This window comes from Natator depressus, chromosome 10 (assembly GCF_965152275.1).
Source record: "Natator depressus isolate rNatDep1 chromosome 10, rNatDep2.hap1, whole genome shotgun sequence".
NCBI lineage: Eukaryota > Metazoa > Chordata > Testudines > Cheloniidae > Natator > Natator depressus.
The window spans coordinates 79,645,608-79,668,886 of NC_134243.1; the positions used below are offsets into that span (position 1 = coordinate 79,645,608).

The following is a 23,279-nucleotide window of genomic DNA, read 5'->3' on the forward strand; positions in this document are numbered from 1 at the left end:
GTGAGATAGGGCCGAATAACTATCCCCATTTTACACATAAGGCACAGAAAGGTTAAGTGACTTTGCAAAGGTCACACAGGAGTGGACACAGCAGAGTTGGGAATGGAAGCCAGAAGCCAAGTCTCTTGCCCTTCCCTGATTAGCCCCACAATTAAAAACCAAGAAGGAAAAATTAGTTATTTTTAAATAGTTCTGAAAATGTTCAGGTCAAAGCCCAAGTATACAAGACATGTTCACTGTTTAGAAGCAGCATGTAACACAGGGAGAGGGATGCACACTCCCTTTACCTCCGTTCCAATCTTATATTGTCAAGACCAGAGCAAATGTATTTCTAACAGCTTGGGGGGTTGAAAGAAAAGAAATCATCCATACGAACGGTGCCTTACGCATCTGTGTGCTTACATGTTGTCCTCTCTTTCTCTAGACTTTCCGTAGCTTTGAACTGTAAGCCACCATGACCAAAAGATGTAACTGAAAGATCTAGAATCAAATCACCGAAAAAATCTAGTCACATTCTCTTCTCTCAATGGGCCATTTTCTGACCAATTACTGTACAGAAGAACACATGTATCTGCACAGATGAAAGGTTGAGAGCTCCTTGACCAGTGTAGGTTGCTGGGTACAGTCTAGAATGGCTAGAGGTAAGCAGTTTAGGGATAATAATGGAATATTTGGGGAGAACATCTATTTCTGCAGCAATTGTGAAGAATAAACTCAGGAAGAGTGATTGAAAGGGCAGATAGCAGCTGCACACCATTTCCAAGGCCTTAAATTAAGGGCTTGCAATATGAACCCTTGTGCAAAGCACTGAAAATCTAAGGCGTGGAAAGCAAGTTATTTGAACTGATTAATTTAAATTTGAAACCTGAAATCACACAGGAGTCATGTTTAAGTCTCTGGTTTGAAGCCACTGTGGTCATTAAGGAGCAGATCCTCAACTGAGGTGTGGAATTACACCAGCTGGAGATCCGGCCTTCAGTTCCAGACAGTTACAGCAGTTCCACAGTTTTAGTTGAAGGCACACTCAATCTAAAGTCTCTGTGTAAAGGAGAACATTGACTAATAAGTAGAGAAGGGGATGGACCAGGATACCTGGGTTCTGTTTCACCTCTGCTTCACTGCAGGGGAAATGGGATTTAAGTGCTGCCTAGGCATTATGCTTGCCCTTTGCACACAGATGAATTTCACTCTGTTTACTTTGGGCCAGTCGCTGTGCTGCGGTCTCACCGCCTATGCAGAATGAGTCCCTGGTTCACAGGAAAACATTCAGTTACTTAATGTTTGTAAAGTACTTTGAGATTCTCAGAAAATGCCATAGACGTGTGACGTATTCCCACTGTTTTATTTTCCCCAAAGTACCTTTGTAGGCTGAAATGGTGGAAGTTTAATAGCAGCTTCAGAAGTTTGAAGAAAATTCCTTCCGCCATTTTAGCCATTATCCACCCATGAGGAGCGGGCAGGAAGATGAGATTTTCGCACCTTGAGAAAACTCTGCTCTGCTCACTTAAAAGCAACGTGGATTTAAAAGTTCTGACTTGGCCTGGATGTAGTGAACTATGCATTCAGCAAGGAGGACGTGAACTTTGAAAAACTGGTTAAGAGAAAAAGTCCTTTATAGATGGCAGCGGTTTGGCATACAGCAGCTGCTCTTTTCCTCAGCACTTGAAACTACACACAGGTTATGGCCATCCAGCAGTAGTCACACACTTGGCTCCTACATCAACCCTCCTTAAAAATGGCACCTGCAAGAGCCCGGCACACTTGGCTGCCTTTCTGCCAACCCTCCAAGAACCTGCCATTTCAAATATTCCTTCCTGTCCATCTCTGAGCACAACCTCAGAGCAAGTCCAGTTTGTGTGATTTAATGATTCTTCTTCGAGTGCTTGCTCAGGTCCATTCCATTGGAGGTGTGTGTGCTCGCCACGTGCCAGAAGTTTTTCCCTCAGTGGTATCCACAGGGGACCAGCTCTGGCACCATCTGGAATGGCGCGTGTATGTGCCGGCATAGGGGGCGCCAGCGGCTCCCCCCCCCTCTGTTCCTTCCTACTTCCAGTGATGGTGCTGGAACGTCTCCTTGCCTCGGCAAGCTTTCCTTCTCAGCTGTGCCTAGTTGTGAATTCTCTTGTAGATAGTTCTTAGAACGTTTGAATAGTGTATTGGTTCTGTTAGCGTATGAGTTAGAAATAGTTAGTTAGTCCCCTGCGGGACAGTGCAGGGATGGGACATGCCCCAGTCCCCAGGCTTTAAGCCTTGTGACTGCTGCAAAAAATCTATGCCAGTCAGTGATCCCCACCAAAGCTGTCTTAAGTGTTTGGGGGAGACCCACATGAGCAACAAGTGTCACATTTGTAAGAGTTTCAAGTCGCAAACCAAAGAGGAGCGGGACATTCGACTAAGAGCGCTCCTTATGGAGTCGGCCCTCGCACCTGTTTCGGGGCCGGCCAGATCGGACTCTGCTCCAAGCACCGCAGCTTCGGTGCAGAGCACACCGCCAGCGCTGGCCTCCAACCAGCGCCGGCCTCTGACCGGCGCCGATCCCCATCCCCAGTACCGGCAGAGAGAGGCCAGGAAAGGGCATTCTCTGGGAAGGAGAGAGCCAGAGGAGAGCAAAGACCTGCATGGGGCAGCTCTTCCCCTCTGAACGGTGGCCAGGCTTCCACACCGGTTGAGCTGTTGAGCACCCTTTGTGACCTGCCCACCACCCCAGGAAGCGGAAGAGGTACTCGGCACCTGGCAGTGCCGTCCACACCAGAGGCCTTTCAGGCCACTAAGGACATATTGTCCCTTCCAGTGCCACCCACGCCAGCCAGCGAGGTGCTCCATTAGAGGGGTAAACCTGCTCTGGGACCTTTCCAGCAATCCCCATCGGTGTGGCACTGCTCCGCAATGCAGGGAGTGCCCCACCAGCGCTCACCAGAGCAGTGCCACCGTCTTATCTGTCACAGTTCCCGGTGTCATTCCCCAGTTTCTAGGCAGTGTTCCTTAGGATCCCAGCATCGTTTGCCAGCTGTCTGGTGCACACCTATGGAGGTGCATTGCCAGTCCCCGGAGTCCTGGCACTGGTTCCTGGAGTGGCGGGATAGATCTCCAAGCGCACGGCACCGCTCCAGAGAGTCCAGACACTGGTCCCCAGAGTCCCGTCACCAGGTCGCCAATATGGATCCCCACGGGCAAAGTGTCGATCCCCTGTACTGGGACGTCGATCCTCTTGCTCCCGATCCATGGAGCGGCACAGCTCTCAAAGTGTGAGGTGTTGATAGCCAGAGGTGTGGCACTGGGATCTGTCTTCCTGGTACAGGTCACAGGTAGGGATGCACGGAGAGGGCCAACAGGATTCCGGTAGAGAGGCAGCATTGGCACTGTCCTGGTCCCCCAGACCTGTCTCCCCGTCCCCAGGTGCAGAAAATGAGAAGGAAGATCTACCAGCAGGCCAGGGCCACCCACTGTGAGCATCGACATTCCCATCAGGACCACAAGTGCCCACATGTCCCCAAAGTCAATGGCCAGCTTCCTGGCAGCTATGGAACCGCTGGGGTTTTCCCCAACCATCAAAGGGGCACCGATCAGTGTCAGGGACGTCTGTGAAACAGTCAGCAACAGTCTCCCGCCAGCCCCTGGACTAGGAAGCCGAGTCTGATCAAGATCCTTAGGGTCAGCCAGCCCCAGCTGGGGCTCCCCTGGCAGAGGTCACGGAGGTGGCAGACCCACCATCACACATCTCCTTATCGTCTTCACCCGATAAGGTGATAGCGGGGCCTTCCCACACAGTCCCCCAGGATGATATAAAAGCCCACCAGGAGCTTCTTAAGAGGGTGGCTTAAAACCTGGGGTTAGAGGCCGAGGAGTTGGCAGAACCCACCAACTCCCTGTTTGTTGTTTTGAGCGTAGCAGCTCCCTCCAGGGTGGCATTACCTGTCCACGAGGGAGTGGTAAAGCTGAGCAAAGCCTTGTGGCAAACTCCCTCTTCCCTGCCCCCCATTTCCAAGCAGGTGGAGAGAAGGGATTACGTGCCTGCTAAGGGATTTGAATACCTATATACACACCCCACTCCTAGCTCACTGGTGGTATCGGCAGCCAATGAGCGTGATAGGAAGGGCCAACCGGGATCAACCCTTAAGAATAAGGAGGTGAAGAGGCTCAATCTCTTTGGCAGAAAATTTTATTCAATGGCCAGCCTACAGTTAAGAGTGGCCAATTATCAGGCCCTCCTAGGCGGCTATGACTTTAACATCTGGCAGTCCATGGCCAAGTTTGCACACTTGCTGCCAGATGAGCCCAGGCAGGAGTTCCTGGCTATTCTGAATGAGGGCAGAGCTGTGGCCAGGGCAGCCCTCTAAGTGGCCTCAGATGTGATGGACTTCGTGGCTCGGACCATGGCTTCGAACATTTCCATGAGGCATGAGTCCTGGCTGCAGTCATCGGGCCTGTCAGTGGAGGTCCAGCAGTCCATCCAGGACCTCCCTTTTGATAGCCTGGCGCTGTTCACAGAACAGACAGACAGCAAGTTACATGGCCGGAAAGACTCTAGGGCTACCTTGCACTCGCTGGGCCTCTACATGCCAGCTCCCGCGAGAAAGCGGTTCAAACTGCAGCACTCCCACAGGTTCGGGGGCCAATCCCGAGCAGAGCCCTTCCACAGAAAGGGTAGGAGCTACAAGCGCCAGCAAGGCCAATAGCCAGCTGCCTCAGCTCCCTTGAGCTCTACCAGCAACCATCGGGTAATAAGCAGGCGTTTTGAGGGTATGCTTGAGGGCGACGTTCCAGCCTGTGTCCTGGATCCAGTACCCCTGTTTTTTTCCAACCGTCTGTCTCCCTTGCTCCCTGCCTGGGCCTCTATAACACCAGACCAGTGGGTCCTCAGCACGGTAACAGGGGGGTACACCCTCCAGTTTATTTCTACCCCTCCCTCTCCCACGCGCCCCCCCCCCCGACTCCATCCCTCTTCAGGGACCTTTCTCACGAGCATCTGCTCACTCAGGGGGTGTAGGGCCTTCTGCGAGTGGGAGCTGTGGAGGAAGTCCCTCTGCACTTGAGGCGGGAAGGATTTTACTCCTGTTATTTTTTTTATCCCAAAGGCCAAAGGGGGGCTACCTGCGGAGCCTTAATAAGTATCTCAAGAAGTTAAAATTCCGCATGGTCTCCCTGGCCTCCATCATTCCTTCCCTGGATCCGGGAGACTGGTACTCTGCCCTCGACCTTAAAGACACTTACCTTCAAATATCAATCTGTCATGGACACAGAAGGTTCCTACGTTTCATAGGTGGGACCACCCACTACCAATTCGCAGTGCTCCCCTTTGGCCTAGCAATGGTGCCACGGCTTGAAAGCGTAATGAAAGGTTTGAACTGATCTCCACAACCTGCAGACCTGCCATCAAGTGATAGCCAGTCTCCAAGACAAATCTGGAGGCTTTTTAACAGGCAGTATATTGTAGGCACCTGATAAATAAAGAAATACAAAAACAAGGGTGTGGACACTCCTTTCATGAACAGTTAGGTTTACAATGGTGATTCGCATTAGGAGTGCAACTTCTAGTTTATTCAAACTAAAGGACAAAATTCTTCCCTGGGATAGTTGCTGTGGAATGCAGTTAAATCATGGGGGAAAATGCCTTAGAAGGATGCACCTGGGCTGTATAATCTAGAAGAGGCATTCATTGCCTCGTAAGCAGCACTGTGCTCGGCCTATGTGACATAGTCCTTGTGCTAGGAGGCTGTGTCTAAGACCTTCCTAACTACTGGTTTTTGCTAGCAAAGTTAGGCCAGCTGGTGAGTATGGGAGATAACTTTGTTGAAACCATTCATAAAGCTATCTGAGATTCAGTAGCAGCTTGGCCATGAAAAGTGACCTGCGTGGGGTTGTCAATGGTAAAACTACCTGCTAGGTCTGGTCTCTCTAGGTATAGGGATATAGACAAGAAGGCATAGAGTATCAGTCTGCAGAAACTGATGTTGATGCTGTTAAGTGAACAGGTAAACGTCTCTCTTCACTAGTTCCAAAATGTGCTGCATTTTCATGCCTGCGGGGTATTGACTTTACATTTCCCTTTTGTTAATGTTCTCCTACCTCCTCATCTGATCATTGTTAGAGGGTGGGCACACTTGCTCTCTCCTGGCCCCTACCTGCTTGTCCCACTTTTGTATCCACCTGCTCCTGCTAGTCATGTCCTTTACCGATTACACCTCCATCTTCTCTTGAGAAGTTTGTGGACCATGTTGCCTCAGCCCTCGCCATTTTAATTGTGGAAATTGGCCCTCTGAGAATGAAGGAAATGAGAGCTGGCTCCCACTGACTGTTGATGAGGTTAGCTTGATTATGCAGTGTCTTTGTCTGTCTTCTTGCTCTGTTGTTTCACACTTTCCCACAGAAGCATATAGTAAAGCTCAAACTGCGAGCGCACTCTTCAGAAATTCAGGCCCAGCAGGGTGCTGGCTTCCTACCCTTTAGGAGCCTGTATCTGGCCATGTGCAGAACTCAGGGGGATTGAGCCGTGAACTCTGTCTGTTCCCCACCACCAGCCGTGGCCTCTGTGCTCCTGATAGATTTTCCTCAGCCAGCATGTGGAGCTGGTTCAAAGGTCCCTGAGTTCAGCAGAACCTGACCTGACCCTGACCGCAAAGTGGCAGTATGCCCAAGGTGAGCCATGCTGCCCTCCTCCTGGTATGTCTCCTGCCTCCCTCCGACAGTCCCCAGAGGACTGGTACCAGCTGTGAACGGGAATATCACACTCCGTGTAGGGAGAGCTGCTCTTCACGGTCAGAGCTTGGGTCATGCCAGCTGTTGTTCTGCCCCCTTTTTCCTAGGACCCGCCTGAGTTTCCAGAAAATATGTGGAGCTGCTGGAACGTGGCCCGTTGGCCGCAGTGTCCAGATGGCTGGTGGGTCTAACTGGAGCTGCTGTGTTTTCTTTCTCTTCTGCATCTGTCCCGAATCTGCGTCTGGCCCATGCTATATAGGATCAAAGAAGCTCCGTCTCCAGGGCTGTCAGTTGGACACCTCTCCCCAGCACGAAAAATTCACTTCAGGGAAACAAACTTTGCGTACTTCTGGGGTTAGTTGTTGACATCGCCATCCGTGTCCCCGTCCCCAAGGCCAGGTTCTGTCGTGCTCCGTGTCGTCACTCACTTTCCTGAAGTGCCCAATTCCTTGAGCAAAGAGGCTGCTTCTGTCCCATCCAAAATGGTTACATTGGGAAGGTGGTTGAGATCGGAGTGGCTGGTACGCGGGAACTGCCAGAAGGGCTCTCGGCACATTTCATTCTTTTATTAAGTTTAGCCTAGCTTCTGATCGGCTCATAGCCTTGAAACTGCTCTGACAAGCAGCAGCATATTGCTTATCCTCCGTATTGTCTGTCGAGACTGGGCATATTTTATTCTTGTAGCTTTTGACGTTGTTGGCCCTGACCTTTGGAGTGTTTTATTGCTTTTACCTGGTGCTGTTAGCATCAGCAGCATTCGGTTTATCCCAGGGCTTCCTCAGGATCCATCATAGCCCAAGTTACTCCCCGGTTTCCCCAAACACCCTATTAGACCCTTTCTTGTTCTCAGTGTGCCTCCTGCCATTAAGCAAAACTGTTCACGTCTGTGCTTGGCACTGTCCTGTGTACACTGATGCCTTCCACAAGTACTTCTCACTCCCTGCGGATTTCGTGATAGGTATCTCTGGATTAGACAGTTGTTGTTTTCAAGGTTTCTTGGATTAATATGGTGTAAAACTGAGCTGCTCTTGATTGATTCAGTGCAGAGGTTTTCATTTTGGTGGGGGTTTTGTCTGGCAGTTATTCTCTCTTTCATTTGTGCATGTGGGATACTGGATTTCTGTGGATTTGTATTCATTTGAGAGGCACAGTAAGATTGTTAGCTGCCACCTCCAGAGACGTGAGCAGCCTAGGCTGGCAGCTGAACCCTTAGTCCACGTTTGTCTTTCATCCTGAAGTGCTCTTGCAGTTTTTTTGCGGCTCCCCTGGATACAATTCTTCAGTGTCTGCAGCAGCTACCGACTTCACAGGTTAGACTGCACTGTGGATGTAAGTTCTTCCATCACCTCCTTCAGTAGCTTCTGATAAAGCTGGGAGTCGATATTTTAGGGTTTTCTTAGTTATACTTATATGAGCTTTTCATTCCTTTGGCAACAGGTCACTCCCCTTCATTCAACCTCCAAATGACTTGAATCCATTGTGTGTGTGTTCAGACCTCAGCTTATACATTGTGTTCTGCAAACTGTCTTCCTTTGTGTGCCAGTGGCATTTGTTCTCATGTGTGTTAGAACTTGGGACTCAATGACCAAGTCAGAATGAAAACTTACTATTTTATATTTAGATTTTATAGGGAATTTGCACAGCACCCAGAGTTAATGCATGTTCCAGGGGCTAGGTCACACAGTGAGTTAAGGCACCAGCCTTCCATGTCTATAGAGCAAGGACATGTGTAAATCATAGAATCATAGGACTGGAGGGGATCCTGAGAGGTCATCTAGTCCAGTCCCCTCCACTCAAGGCAGGACTAAGTATTCTCTAGACCGTCCCTGACAGGTGTTTGTCCAACCTGCTCTTAAAAATCCCCAATGATGGAGATTCCACAACCTCCTTAGGCAATTTACTCCAGTGCTTAACCATCCTGACAGGAAGTTTTTCCTAATGTCCAACCTAAATCTCCCTTGCTGCAATTTAAGCCCATTGCTTCTTGTCCTATCCTCAGAGGTTAAGAACAATTCTTCTCCCTCCTCCTTGTAACAACTTTTATTACCCAAAAACTGTGATCATGTCCCATCTGTCTTCTCTTCTCCAGACTAAACAAACCCAATATTTTCAATCTTCCCTCATAGGTCATGTTTTCCAGACCTTTATTCATTTTTGTTGCTCTTCTCTGGACTCACTCCAATTTGTCCACATCTTTCCTGAAGTGTGGTGCCCAGAACTGGGGACAATACTCTGGTTGAGGCCTAATCAGCACGGAGTAGAGCGGAAGAATGACTTCTCGTTTCTTGCTTATGACACTCCTGCTAATACATCCCAGAATGATGTTCACTTTTTTTGCAACAGCGTTACACTGTTGACTCATATTTAGCTTATGATCCACTGTGACCCCCAGATCCCTTTCCGCAGTACTCCTTCCTAGGCAGTCTTGTCTTTTAGATTGTAAACTCTTTGGGGCAGAGACTCATTTAACTCATGCCTAGCACAATGGGGCCCAACCTGGCTGAGGCCGCTAGGCACTCCCACAGTATAAATGTTAAAAAAATAATAAACTAAAAATCTCTCTCCCTACTACAAGAATGTATATCCTGTACCACAGCAAGACGAGAGGCTGTAAGAGCAAAGAAAAATAATCAGGCAGTGCTTACATGCAGACCTACTGAGACACTGGGAGAAAAGATGGGACATTCATTAGCAGTGTCTCGTTATTAAATTTGACTGGAAAAAGCTGTTCCCATGGTGTGTTTATATTGTTCTAGGAACATTTCCAAAACTACGAAACTAACAAGATTCTGATTTATTTTTCGGGAAATTTAAAAGAAAAAAGTTTACTTGGAAAAGCAGAGAGACTCGACTAGTGCGGCTAAATCTGTTTCTCTCCCATTTCCCAGGGTCACCCATTCATCATGCAGTACAATGATGGGAATGCTGAAGTTGTCTCCATGTGGGTGTGCAGGATGCTGGAGGAGAGGCGGTCTCACCAGGGCCCTCAATGAGCAGCAATGAATCACAATGGGGTGAGGTGAAAGAGAACCGGGACTAGCAAAAGGAAAACCAGCCCCACGTCGCACTGTCAAGAGAGATGGCATATTCCACAGAAAAAATATTTTTAGAAGCATCAACAAAACCTTTCAGGATATTTGCTGCTGCTTTTTCTGACTTTAGGGCATTTTCTCCACACATTTCCTTTGTTGCTGACTGGTTTAATGTCCTCAAATTGTCTTCAATCAAACTGTACACGGCCTTAAAGCATCTATAGTGTATATATATATTTTTTGTTATTGAGTGTACTGTATATTTCTTGGCTCCAGGCTATTTTTTAACCCTTAATCTTTTGCTATTGTAAAAATGACACGTTGACTGTACAAAGAAGTTTCTACGCAAGTGTAGACTGTCTTTGGCCGCAGACATCAAGGATGTGGGGCGGGGGGGAGGCGTTGAATTGTATTTGTTTAATAAAACACGAAGCTGGCATTCACCATCCTTATGACAGGTGAAGGTGTCTCTTGGAAGAATAAAAATACCACAAGTGTATCAACAGTGGGGCCGTGAAAATGTCATGGATTTTATTTGTGGCTATTGCAGGGTAAAAACTCCGACACGGGATCAAATCCTGCCTTTGAAGGCACTTGGAACCATACTTGTATCCCTGGGCAACTTGAGCTGTTAGGGTTTTTTATACGATTAACACGCTGTATCTCTACGGTGTAGTTTCCAGTAATCGGCCCCCTCTAGTCTTAAATGTCCCAAGTCATAAGGCTTCAATCGCCTCCCCTGGGAAATTGTATCCTAACCTAAAGTTTATTTCTCGATGTAGATCCTGTTGCAAGCCATAATCCAAACACTGTCTTCTCCACACCCCAGGTGAGCTCCTTCCCCGTTTCCTGATACCCCAGCCCGCTTTGCCCCATCCCCACCAGAATAGTGTCCCCAAACCCAGCAACTGCAGTGTCTCTCCAGAAATTGAGAGGGAGTTTGAAAGGGCTAGAAGAAAGGGTCAGTGTTGTGGTCTGGGAAGGTAGGGCAGAGCCTGCTGGAGCGTGTTTTGATTGGGACAAGAAGTTTTGGCGGAGTGGGCGCCTGAAGAAGTCTTGTGCTGAGGGAGGTGGAGTCCCCTTGCAGCATTGACTCCTAGTAACGGACACCCCATCACTTGGGACATTTAACAGGAGGCTGATCAAACCACTGGGAAATGTCCTGAACAATCCCGCACGGGGCCCCAGCGGGCTGGAGAAAAACCAAGGGGTTCTAAGAGCCTTGTGTCGCCCTCTTACCGAACATATGAACATGAAGTGTTTTGTTTGTATTAGACTGGTCATGGATATATTGGCATTGATCTAACAGGTTAAAAATTGGGAAACCAAAAAAAAATGGCCTTTAGTCCACTTTAATGTATTATAAGGTTCCTGGGAGACCTTTTGAATAAATAATATAAGCAAATAGACTATTTCATGAGCGTTGGTGGTGTGTAGAAATCCTGTAAAGCAGAGGATAAGTTGGGAATCCTGCATAAACTCTTTGGTGTAATTGACAACACACAAGCTGCTTGCTGATAGGTGTAAACTTGAGGCATTCAGCACCATTCAGGTGCCTCCTGTCCTGCCGTTTTGCTTTAAAAGCATTTCTTGGCATTCCTGAAAATGTACAGAAATGGTAATTAACTCCTCTTTTCCTTTCTTCATCCCTTTCCTAGACGGCAACATTTGAATATTGTTATTCTAGTATCCTAGTAGCTCCTAGCAGACCCAGGCTGGATCCTGCTGTGTTAGGCGCTATACAAAAAAGTGATGAAAACACAGGCCCTGCCACAGCGAGGTGACAACCTGGGTTTCTGACAAGATCCAACAGCACTGTGTGGGTTGGGTGGACAAGATATTAAAATTAGCACCTCAGAGTTTTGCATAATAATAAGTAGGCTTGGCAGAATTCTATTTTTATTTTTTATAATTTTGACACTGATCTTTTTAAGCATTTTTTTTCTATTTAAATCTTCACATTGCAGTATATTATGAGTTGTCAGACTATGGTGGGGGTCTGACAATAGTTACTAAATGACAGTAGATGCTGAGATTCAAATGTTGTTAAAGTTTTATAACCATTAAATCACAAATTGTCAGCATCACATGTCAAAATGTACAAAGGAAATGGCCTGAACTCACACTCCACTGACTTCTCCAGCAGCATTTTTCTTACTTTGCCTAGCGGTAAATTTCTATTATTGGTGGAAATGTATTTTCGTAGGTCTGTGTGTGTACAGTGAATTGGATGTTTAACATTTACCAATGATAATCTAATCCTTCCAACCCCAATAATACGCCGTATCCTCAGATTGCCACATGACTGTCCGTTGTCAAATGGGAAAGTTCATTGTTACATGAAATGTTCTGTAGACATCACGCAGCAGTCAGTCTTTTTATAGACCTAGTACAAATATGGTATATTATGCCCTACTTTTTCATTACTACTATTTAAAGAACAAAAGCTATCAAGCTGACTGTTACCTCAAAGGAAAGCTGAATAATTACCTTACATATAGTGTGGGCTTCTTATGACTAGGGTTCCAGTTTACATTTTCACAACAGATTGGCTCATCTTTAATCAATCTTTATATTAAAATGCTAGTTATAAAAACACACACACACTCCGTTCACATTAATGCATAGAGAAGGCTCTTAAAAGAAGGACGCGGAGTGTTTTATTATAATAAATTAAGCATTTAAGCTGGCGTTTTCTTGTGTTAAAACTAAAATGTCACTAAAGGAACTGAAGTGGATAATAATAGATGAAGCCCCTTGTAGTGAAAAATTTCTGCTGAACAATTGCAAATCCTAAATGTTACTTTGGAGGTAGTCTGGAAAATACTTTGTTTCCTTCCTTGGAGGTGTCATTTATCTTGTTTTGAAGTATAGCGATTGCAGGCATGAACTTATAGACTAAAGTTTGTCTTAATTGCTCCGGTGTCACAACCTCCCTGGCAGATAACAGCACAATGAATGAGTCAATGTGACCAATACCTTCAGGTCCCTTTTCTAAAGTGAGACAAATTCCTTTCCTTTGAGCCAACCAGCCTGTAGGCAGCTCTTTCGTTTATTTATCTCCCAGCAGTTTACATGAGCTTGCTCTGGATAAAAAGTCTCTCTCAGATTTAGTTAAAAAGTCAGTAAAAACAAGGCTTTTTCTCTTGCTTTCGTCTGGGGGTGGGGAGGATTTCAACCTGCACATTCATACTTCTGATATTAACTGATGTAACTTTGAAAAGTCTCATCCTTAACCCTGACAGATAGTGTTATGTTTCTTTGAGATTTGTCATTAGCCTTGCAGTCTTTCTGATTATACTTAATCAACCTGACAATAATTGTGGAAGTTTTGGATCATGGTCGTCTTTCCCTTTCCAGATCCTTGAATTCATTGTTTCTACAATAACATGGGGGACTGGAATTGATGCAAGGAATTGGTAAGAGTATATGAAACCACTCACTTATGAGACACTACTTCCTGTCTGACCCACTGTGGGCAGTGGCTGAAAGCTGTCCCCACCCAGTGGCTGTGGACACGTCCACTTCACAAAGTACCACCACAACTGATCTCTGTAGAGATACCCAGGATTGAATAGGCATAGGGACTTGATTCCCCTCTCACCTTAATGATGGGCCCTCTAGATTACGACAGAGGAAGTATGGCCTAGTGGTTATGGTGTTAGCTAGCACTCCAATGACCTGGGTTCTATTCCCTGCTCTACCTCAGACTTTGTGAGACTGGGCAAGTACGTAAGCCATGTCCACACTACAACCTCTGTAGCTGTAGGGCTCTAATGTAGATGCTTCCTACATCGATAGAGTGGGGGGTTTCTGTTGATGTAGTTAATCGATCTCTGCGAGAGGCAGTAGCTAGATCACCAGAAGAATCCTTCCGTCAACTGAGCAGCATCTATGCCGGGTGTTAGGTCAATCTAACGATGGCGCTCAGAATGCAACATTTTTCACAGCCTTGAGCAATGTAGTTAGGCTGCTCTAAGTCTTAGGTGTAGACCAGGCCTGAGTGTCTCTGTGCCTCGGTTCCCCGTCAGTAAAAAGGGGGAGAACAGTGCTTCCCTGTTCCTGTTGTGAAGATATATCCATTAACAACTGTGAGGCACTCAGGTACTGCAGCACCATGTAACTCGCCTAGACAGAAGGAACGAGGCACGTTCTCAGCACTGAGGGAAATTTGGGCTGCTGCTATATTTGTTCTATTAAACTGAGAATGAAATCCAGTCTCTGGCACTTCTCACAATACATAATTAGAAATTACTTTGATATTCTTGCTGCTAAGCAAATTAGCCCAAAGCAGCAACACCTTCAAAACTTCTGTTTAACTTCATCTCTCCCTCCACTCTTATGAAAAGGAGATGACGAACATGCAATTAGCTTTCCCTGCTCTCATCCCTGTCAGGTGGGCTCAAAATGTTGGATGTTCTAAGGCAGTGATTCTCAAACTTTTGTACTGGTGACCCCTTTCACACAGCAAGCCTCTGAGTGTGACCCCCCCCCTTATAAATTAAAAACACTTTTTAATATATTTAACACCATTATAAATGCTGGAGGTGAAGCAGGGTTTGGGGTGGAGGCTGGCAGCTCCTGACCCCCCATGTAAGAACCTCATGACCCCCTGAGGGGTCCTGAGCCCCAGTTTGAGAACCCCCATTCTAAGGGTTAAGGCTTAATGGCATTAAGCATGTAAATCTAGGAGTTCTGAGACTCCAGTTCTGCACCTTTTCATTCCTGCCATAACTTTATGAAACCTGGATTGTGACATGAGTTCCAAATTAGGAGAGATCTGTCATCTGAAAGCAGAAACGCTTGGAACAAGTTCGACACCATCACAGCCTCCAGCAGTTCATCCCTCTCCTCAGAAGATACCAAGAGAGTCCATCAGAAGTAATCTAAAGAATTAAGAGAACTCCTACGGCACGTGTGTGCACCGGTTTCTCACACAACCATAGGAAAAAAGGAAATGGCATCAAGGTGCTTATCCCACAAATGACTTAATCAGGATTTCAACAGAAAACCTGCATCAGTTTCATTCAGGTATATATATATATATCTCATATCCCTAGAATATCAACCCAAACATACCATTCCATCCATAGCTTGTCGCTGTTAGAACCAGTTGAAAGCGAAAGAAAAAATTTCACCTATATATCTAATTCCACCTATATAATATATTCCACCTATCTGTCTCCAGGAAAAAAGACAGTAGTAGAAATTTTTACTCTTTTTTAATCAGATTTTCAAATGTTATGTTTTTTTCATACCAGCTGCAGTCATTACCAGTCAGAGCTAATCCTCTGAGGGGAACCAGCATTAGTTTTATCTTAAATGCATTGATATTTGCAGTACAGAATTAGAAAATACTTTTGTTTCTTGTATTCCTTAACAAACTCTGTCCTGCTGTCAGTTTTCCAAAGGCAAAGTGTCATTCTTTGTTTGCTCACTAATAGCTTGCAAGGCTCTTTGTGCGTGTGTTTATTGGCAAAGAAAACAGAATTGGGGAAATACACCAAGCCGTGGTTTCACAAGTGCAGGATCTCCACCTGCCAGAGAAATGCCCCTCTTCTAGTTCCTATGCTCACTTTTTCTTAAGTGACAAGTAACAACCAATAATGTGCTAGCATTAATAACCGAGCAGTCACTAAAAAAAGTCACTGCCGAGCTTTTCAGCCTTAGCATGCAGTCTCTGACATTAAGAGGTTTAAAAAACTGGAAAACTGAGTCTGGTATTAAAGTATCTATTTTCTGAACGCTGTTGCATAGCCTTCCTCCAGGGCGAGGTAACCTGTAAACCCACAAAGGAAGAGAAATTGATCTTGGGACCTTTTACTTCTTTATGATGGGAAAAGGAGACCTGGAATGTTTGAAACAAAATCTGCTTGGCTTTATACATTAGGGATTTGGGCCTTGTCTATACTCAGCAATGGCCTTGTCTCCATTGATCGTAGGCAATGGTGGAAGCACTCATGTAGTCAGGGCTCAGATAGTGTCAGAGCAGGGTTAGAAAACATGGTGACTGGAATGCCTGAGCCCTGTCTACATGGCAGCTTTCACTATTACTCCCAAGTCTGCGCTGTACAGACCCAGTAGTTGCTAGTGTAGACGCGCCCCCTGGCTGCAGTAGTTTGAAATGACAGCATTGAGAGGCAGAAGAGTGGAAGTGGAGCCTTTGAGTGTGGGAGAGTATTTCATAGTTTGGTTTTTGTTAACACTTATTAACTTCAGTGAGTAATGAACACTTTGGAGGAGGGGGGTTTTTTGTTAATGACTCAGCATCCTTGCCCCTTCCATGGAGATGTGCGAGATCCCCATAGGTGCAATCCAAGACCTCCAGCAAGTTCTCTAGCAGAACCAAGGGAGACCAGACTTGATTTTCCTGATATTCCTATGGTTTAAAATAAACGCGGAGAGGAAATTCTAACCGAAGCCCACCACACCAAGCCTTTCTCCATCACAGCCAGACTTGGACCACCTGAGAGGGAGGGAGGAAGGGAGTCTCTTAGGATTGTACGAGGTTCCCTGCTGAGTGACCTTTCCTTGCTAAAAATACCAGCAGAAACACTCAGCTGAAGTTAAGGCCCTGCTCATAGAAAGTTAAGTGCCTTGGAAAGCCAACGGTGCATTGAGCCCTACATGCAGATACCTCTGTGCCCCATTCCTCCTGCATACCAACCGTCTCCTTTTCCACCCCCACTAGCTTCTACCCCTAATTCCTCAAACCCCATGCATTCTGCTTGTCTCTGGTCCTTCTGCCACCCTAGGATACGCACCGTCGGAAAAGGATGAAACAAAGGGATTTTTAAGCCTGCCTTAAGTGCAAATCTCAACACGTCCTTGACTGAGCCACTGCTCCTACACCTGCCTAGTATTTCATCCCTATGAGAGTACATGGCCCACACTGACCTTCCTTGGGGACATTAGTAAATGACAGCTATCCTCTAGCAGCGAGGGGGGCATTAGAGCTCTGTTAGGGAAGTCCAGGGGGAGGACGACGATGTATTTTTGCTAGAAAGTGGCACCAGAACCAACAACAAAAATACAGAGACTATGTTTCCAAGCCGAATTTGTAGGGAAATGGGACCCCTTTCTTGGAATCGCTTCAGCGATTGTAGGGCAATTCTATCTGCGCCCAGAGATGTCTCTGCAGACAGCAGAGTGGGAGCCCAAATCAGGCCTGTAATGGGAACTCAGTTACAACCTTAACTATGGACCAATTACCCCTGCCCCCTAAGAATGTGAAACTATGAGTTCATTCACCCCGGGGCCTCTTCTTCTGAATTTAATTAGCTCAGTGTGTTGGCCTGCTGCTAAGGAAGTACAAACCCGTGGCAGTTCTTTAGTTATGACAATTATTTTTAAGGAAATCTTTGGATGGGCCAAAATAGGGTGGTGTGCTTTTAAAATGACAAACCACCCAGGGTAAGCAATCCCCATCTTTATTCCTAGAAACATTCAGCTGGACTCTTGCTGTACAATTGCTGAAGATTTGTACTGACTGGGGGGGGGGGGTGGTTACCTTCAGTAAAGCGGCTAGCCATAAACTACAAGTGTGCAGGGAGGGCAGGATTTATAGATTGAGCCTTACTGGCTAGGACAGGCGCTTCTGTTTCACCTCAGCCGCTTCCTATGGCAGCTGAGCTGGCTGGGGAATCCTGCAGGGAAAGTTCAAGGTTTAGAAGTACCTGGTGAGCCCAAGAGATTTTTAATGGAAAATGGATGTTCGGGGGCTTTTAAAAGCTGTAAGGAGACAAACTTCTCAGTGGTTGAGACAAACTCTCCGGGATGAGCTGAGAGAGACCAGCTGGGCCCGTTCCAGGGGCAGGTGAGTGAAATTTTCTGGAAATTCAGAGTCCTTTTACCCTGGATGGGGGGCGGAGGTGGGGAGAGAAATCCCAGGCGTCTCTTTCAAGCCTGCCTTTCAGGCGCAGCTCAGAAGCTTTTGGAGCCCGGCTGGAGGTTTGTCTCCCTGCTCTCCGCGGCTGCTTTGAGTAGCTCGGTCGGCTTCGTTCCCTTTCAGTCTGGTCGCTTTGCCTCTCCCCTACGCCGGCGCAGACAGGGGGCGAACCAAGGCTTCCTTGCTCCTATTAGCTTCTTTCCGCTCAGGCTGGCGGGTGAGGTCTCGAAGGCGCTGGTTTACCCTGATCAATAAAGGCTAGTCTATGGAGCGCGTAAATTTCGTTTTGCTACATCGCTTACCGCCACCCGGCGTCCTCCAGGCTTGGAGCCGGCGGGGGGCCCCGGCGTTTAGCAGAACGCTAAGCGGGCTGCCGCCCCGTCCCCTGCGGCTGGGCTGAAGTTTCTCGGGGAAGGAAGTGGCTGGGGCCGGCCAGCAGCTCTGTTGTGCTCCGCGAGGGCGGTAAATACATCTGGGCCCCGGGGAGCGGGTGATTAAACAGCGCGCTGCGGTCAGTTTCTCCAGGTGTCGCCGGCTTTGGGGGAATGCAGGCTGCCGCTGGGTGGCTGCGGGGGGGGGGGGGTGATGGTTTATTACGTGGGGATGACTAATAAGCAGGGGAGTTAATGGGCGGGGGCGGGGGGAGGCTGCGCTTGGCTTCCCTGGCGAGCCGGCTGTAAAATCCAGGAGCCAGGGTGGGGCGCGGCTCCTGCGGCCCGGGGGTCCGGCGGCTGCGGCCGGCCAGGGGAGAGCGGGGCTCCTTCGCCCGGTTCCGGCCGGCCGGTGCTGTCTCTGAGCAGCCCCTCTGGAAAACGCCTGACCCCGGCTCGCCCGGGCCCGGAGCGTCGCTCCAGTCTATTTGCCTGAGCCGCTGACCTTTGCCAACCCCATCCAAGTTGATTAGCACATCAGGTCAGACAAAGTGTGCCAAGCCTGTAAACAGCCATTACCTGGATTCTTTTATCAATGTCCAGTAATTAAAATGTCACCGTTTAATTTTCAGGCCTCTCCGAGCAATCTTTTCCTAATAAAGAGTCTAATCGAAATGCTATTTTCCCCCGGAAAATGGCTGCAGAAGAGGATCTCAATGTAGCGAGCCGGCGCGGATCGATAGAGAGAAGCCCGGATTGATCTGCCTCTAAAATTAAATTTATGGGGGTCACGGTTTTATATGGTGCTGATACAACTGTTAAATGGGGAACATTCATTTCCAATAGGAGGCGTTTATTAAACTTCCACTGAATTAGACCGCCTTGATTTATGGGGCAATCTGCCCCCAGCCCCTCCAGGAGAGACGGGCCTGGGAGGCCTTTTCTTCTCTCCTCCTAGGACACGGCTCTGTAAGTTTTAACCTACAAAATTAGTCGCCAGCCTGCTTCAGAAGTAAAGGTGAGCGACTCCGGGGCAGGCGCTGGGGAATTCACACGCCACTTTGCACCAGCCAGGGAGAAGCCTTTCTCAGCCGGTGTGTGTTTGGGGGGAAGGTTAAAATAGACCCAGCCGGGTAGCGGCCCTCCCTGGTGGAGGTTGGCCCCCCAAACCGAGCCTTGCTACTGGCCGCCCGGCATAGTCCGTTTCCCTAAGTTCCTGCCTTGGCTTGTTCTAAGCCAGCGACCCTGGGTCCCCAATCTCTCGGGGCTTGAACCTGCGGCGGCGTGGAGAGAGAAGCCAGCCCCGGGAGCCTGGCACCAGCCCTGGCTCTGGTAGGCCAGTTTCACCCGGGTGGAAAAGCCAGCACGCAAAGGTCGGTTTGAATGGCCCTGGCACTGCCGCCCCCCCGCAGAGCTGTGTCTGGGTGGGACCGTGCGGCCTGCGATCTGGGGGGCGTTGGAAGCTAGGAGAATATTTCAAAACCACTCCCCCCCCCAAAAAAAGCCCTGTTTTAAGCCCCCACCTTCCTGCTTCCCAAGCGGCATCTTTCTTTCATCCGCCCCGCTTGCACAGGCAGGGTCAGGATCCCCTCCCCGATGACTGGCACCCTTGCCCCCATGCAGGAACCGAGACATTTGCCCCACGGCGGCTGGTGACAGCCCCAGGGAGGGGCGGCTGGGCCGGGAGCTGCGCACCGTGAAGGCGAAAGGAAGCCCGCACACCAAAATCCGACGCATTTGTCTCCACGTCCCCCTGGCCGGCGCGTTCCCGGTCCCCGCTGCAGCCGGGCTGCCTGCGGGGGCCGCCGGCCTGTGTCAGCGAGCGGCTCGGGGCAGAGGGAAGCTCCCCAGCATCGGGACACTGGCCTCGTCTGATGTGTTTAGCGCCCGGGCTTTGCTCTCCTTTGTGCGCGCAGCTGCTGCGCTTCTTCCCCGGCCCCTCTGGGCGCGCAGAAGGGTGGTGGTGGGGGATTCAGAGTCGCCGCCTTCGCACCCGATGGAGCACTGGGAGTTGGGACCCACTCCTGAGCTGCTTCTCCTGACAGGGCTCTGGGGTCTGGGCGGCCCCGCGGGCGTGGCCAGGAGGCCTGAGATGGGGGCGCAGGGTAGCGACCCCCGGAGAGTCTCGCCGGGATTGACCAGGCTGAAGGGATTCCTGCTCCTCAGGGCCAATAACCCAGTGTCCAGCTGCCTTCCTGTCGCTGCCAGGGGAAAGGCAAAGCCAGGGCCGGGCGCTCTCCGTGCGGGGGGGGCGTCTCTGCTGCCCCCCGGAAGGGCAGTTACAGCCAGGCGCTGCCTGGTGGCAGGCACCCAGGTGTTGCAGGACACGGTGCCTTGTCCCAGTACCCCGAGAACAGTTCGGGCCGGGGGGTGAAATGATCTGCAGCCGCGCTGGGACGTTCTGTAGCCCTTTCGGGCGGAGGCCTCTTCTCCTCTGCCTCTCACGGGCCGTAGACCTGGCTCAGACGGCCCTATGTCAGGAAGCTAATTCATAAGAAGGGCAGTTCTGGGTCAGACCAATGGTCCATAGCCAGTGTCCTGTTTCTGACAGCGGCCAAGGCCAGGTGCCCCAGAGGGAAGGACCAGACCAGGCAGCGATCCAGCCCCTGTTATCCGCCCCCAGCTTCTGGCAGTCAGAGGTTTAGGGACTCCCAGAGCATGGGGTTGTCTCTCCGACCACATTGGCTAATAGCCATTGATGGACCTATCACCATGAACTTATCCAGTTCTTTTTTGAACCCCCTTATAGTTTTGACCTTCACAACATCCCCTGGCAATGAGTTCCACAGGTTGGCTGTGCGTTGTGTGAAGAAATGCTTCCTTTTATTTGTTTTAAACCTGCTGCCTGTTAATTTCATTGGGTGACCCCTGGTTTTTCACACTTGTATAGACCTCTAGCACATATTCCCCCCTTAGTCCTCTCTTTTCCAAGATGAAAAGTCTCAGGCTTTTTAACTCTCCCCTCATATGGGAGCTATTCCCTAATCATTTTTTGTTGCCCATCTCTGTACCTTTTCCAGTTCTAGGATAGATAGATGGGGCAACCAGAACTGCAAGCAGTATTCAAGGTGTGGGCATATCATGGATTTATATAGAGGTCTTACGATATTTTCTGTCTCATTATCTCGCCCTTTCCTAATGATTCCCAACACTCGGTTAGCTTTTTTGGCTGCCCCTGCACACTGAATGGGTGTTTTCAGAGAACTATTCACAAGAACTCCAAGGTCTCTTTCTTGAGTGGTAACAGCTAATTTAGACCCTCATCATCTTGTATGCATTGCTGGGATTGTTTTCCACCTTGCATTTATCAACATTGAATTTCAGCTGCCATTTTGTTGCCCGGTCACCCCGGTTTGTGAGATCCGTTTGTAGCTCTTCCCAGCCTCCTTTGGATTTAACTATCCTGAGTAATTTTGTTTGGGCTGCAACATTTGCCACCTCACTGATTACCCCCCTTTTCAGCTCATTCATCCTTGCACATACTCCGTGGTTATCATAAAACAATCCAGCTTAGACTGGCTTGTGCAGTCCCAGGCTGTGATGGACTCGCTAGATCAAAGCCAAGAGACGGTTGTAATGGGCCCGCTCCCATTAGCAGGCCCGGTGTGCAGAGGAGCCGGGCTCAGCCGCTGCTGGTCCCCTGCAGGTTACAGTCTGACGGGAGCTCGGTGCTGCAGGCTGCGGGGTTTGCCTGCCGGGCCCAGCACCTCAATCACCAAATAGTCAGTAAAGTACAAATGGGGTTTTTAAAAAGCCCCCTCAAATGTTCCAGCTCTTTGCACTGGGTGATCATTGAGCGTTAATTAGAAATTCGTTACAATTAAAACCGGCGCGCACACGCCTTAATTACATCTGATTTTTAATTCCGAATCCGTGTTTACACAGTAAGCGAGACGTACCTCCTGATTATCCCCAATACTCTTTATACTGTACTAATTATGTAAATTAAACCTAATTAACTGACAAAAACTGCAGTTAATTCAACTGTTAAAAGATGTGGGCTTGCGAGGCGCTCCTGCGAAGGAAGGAAGCGGGACGGGCTGGGAGGCCGGGCACCTTTCCCCGGCCCCGGCTTCCTCCGGGGTCAGGGACAAGGCCCGTGGGCCCTGGGCGGCCGCGAACCCTTTCCCCGCTGCCGGGGTGAACCGTTCCCCCCCCCACCCCGGGGATCCCTGCACGCCCGGGGCCAGGGTGCGGGCAGGGCTGGGGGGAGAGGGGGTCAGGGGGGAATGGACCGGGTCGGGACCTCTCATCGAACCGGACATGGCAGCTGGACCAGGTCGGGCTCCTCTCCGACGGGTCACAGGTTCGATCCTGGCCCGGCCCCCTTGAGCCCCGACTTCCCCGGCGGCTCCCCCGGCGTTTGGGGAGGGGCTTGCTACAGGGGAGGGCCCCTTGCCGGAATTCCCCAGCTGGGCAGGGCCTGTAGCTCGACCCCCAGCCCAGCGCTGGGGCACAAGGAAGAGCCGAGGGGCTGGAGGCAGCGGTGGCCCTGAGCAGGCGGATTCGGCCTCCTTCTCTCGCCCTGGCAGGGCTGTGTGTCTGGGGGCAGCCTCGGGAGCGATCCACCTCCTTCCCTTCTGTTCACACGGCTCCGGCGCAGGGTTTGCGCAGCAGCCCCGGGCCCTGCCAGCCTGAGCCCCCCTGGGGAGCCCCGCGGAGAGTTTCCCCCACCTAGGGGCACGTACCCAGGGCTGCTCCCCCCGCCCCCAGCACGGCCCGGGGCCGGCAAACGCAGGGGCGCGCCGTAGGGGCCAGGGCCCGTGCATCGGTTTTACCTGGGGCTGGCTGGGAAAAGCCCCCCGAGAGGGCAGGGGGTATAGATCTATTCACCAGCCTGTGCGTGTGTCTGTGTAGATAGATACACACGTGTGTACGTATTTGCACCGCTCAGAAAAGGCCTATGTATATGCACCACCCAGTGTGTGTGTGTGTGTGTGTGTATACACACGATCCTCTGTGTGTGTGTGTGTGTGTGTGTGTGTGTGTGTACACACCGCTGTTTGTGTAGCTCGTCCAGCAGTGCAAACAGCCCCTTCTCACCATCCAACCTGCATGGCTGGGGAGGCACGGGGGGAGGCTGCCCCAGCAGGGGCCGGGGCCAGACGGGGCATTCGCCAGACCGGGCATTCGCCAGACCTGTCGCCTCTCCCGGGGGAGCCCGAACACTGCCCCCGTGAACAGGAGCGGGCCCGGGTCCCACGGGCGAGGGGACCATGCTCCCTGGGCATGGCCTTGTCCTGGGGGTTGAGGCCGGCTCCTGGCAGGGAGCAGGGCCTGACCGCCTCCCGG

At 49.7% G+C, this 23,279-nt stretch overlaps 1 protein-coding gene across 2 annotated transcripts in view; it reads left to right on the forward strand.

Annotated features, from left to right (window-relative positions):
• The window catches only part of MAP2K5 (mitogen-activated protein kinase kinase 5), a 194,704-nt gene extending 183,328 nt beyond the window's left edge, over positions 1–11,376 (forward strand). For both annotated transcript variants that reach the window (XM_074966609.1, XM_074966610.1), the window contains exon 22: positions 9,585–11,376. In XM_074966609.1, coding sequence (XP_074822710.1) covers positions 9,585–9,689 — 105 coding nt within the window. In that variant the 3' untranslated portion in view covers positions 9,690–11,376. The remainder of the gene's footprint in view (positions 1–9,584) is intronic.
• Positions 11,377–23,279: the final 11,903 nt, after the last annotated feature.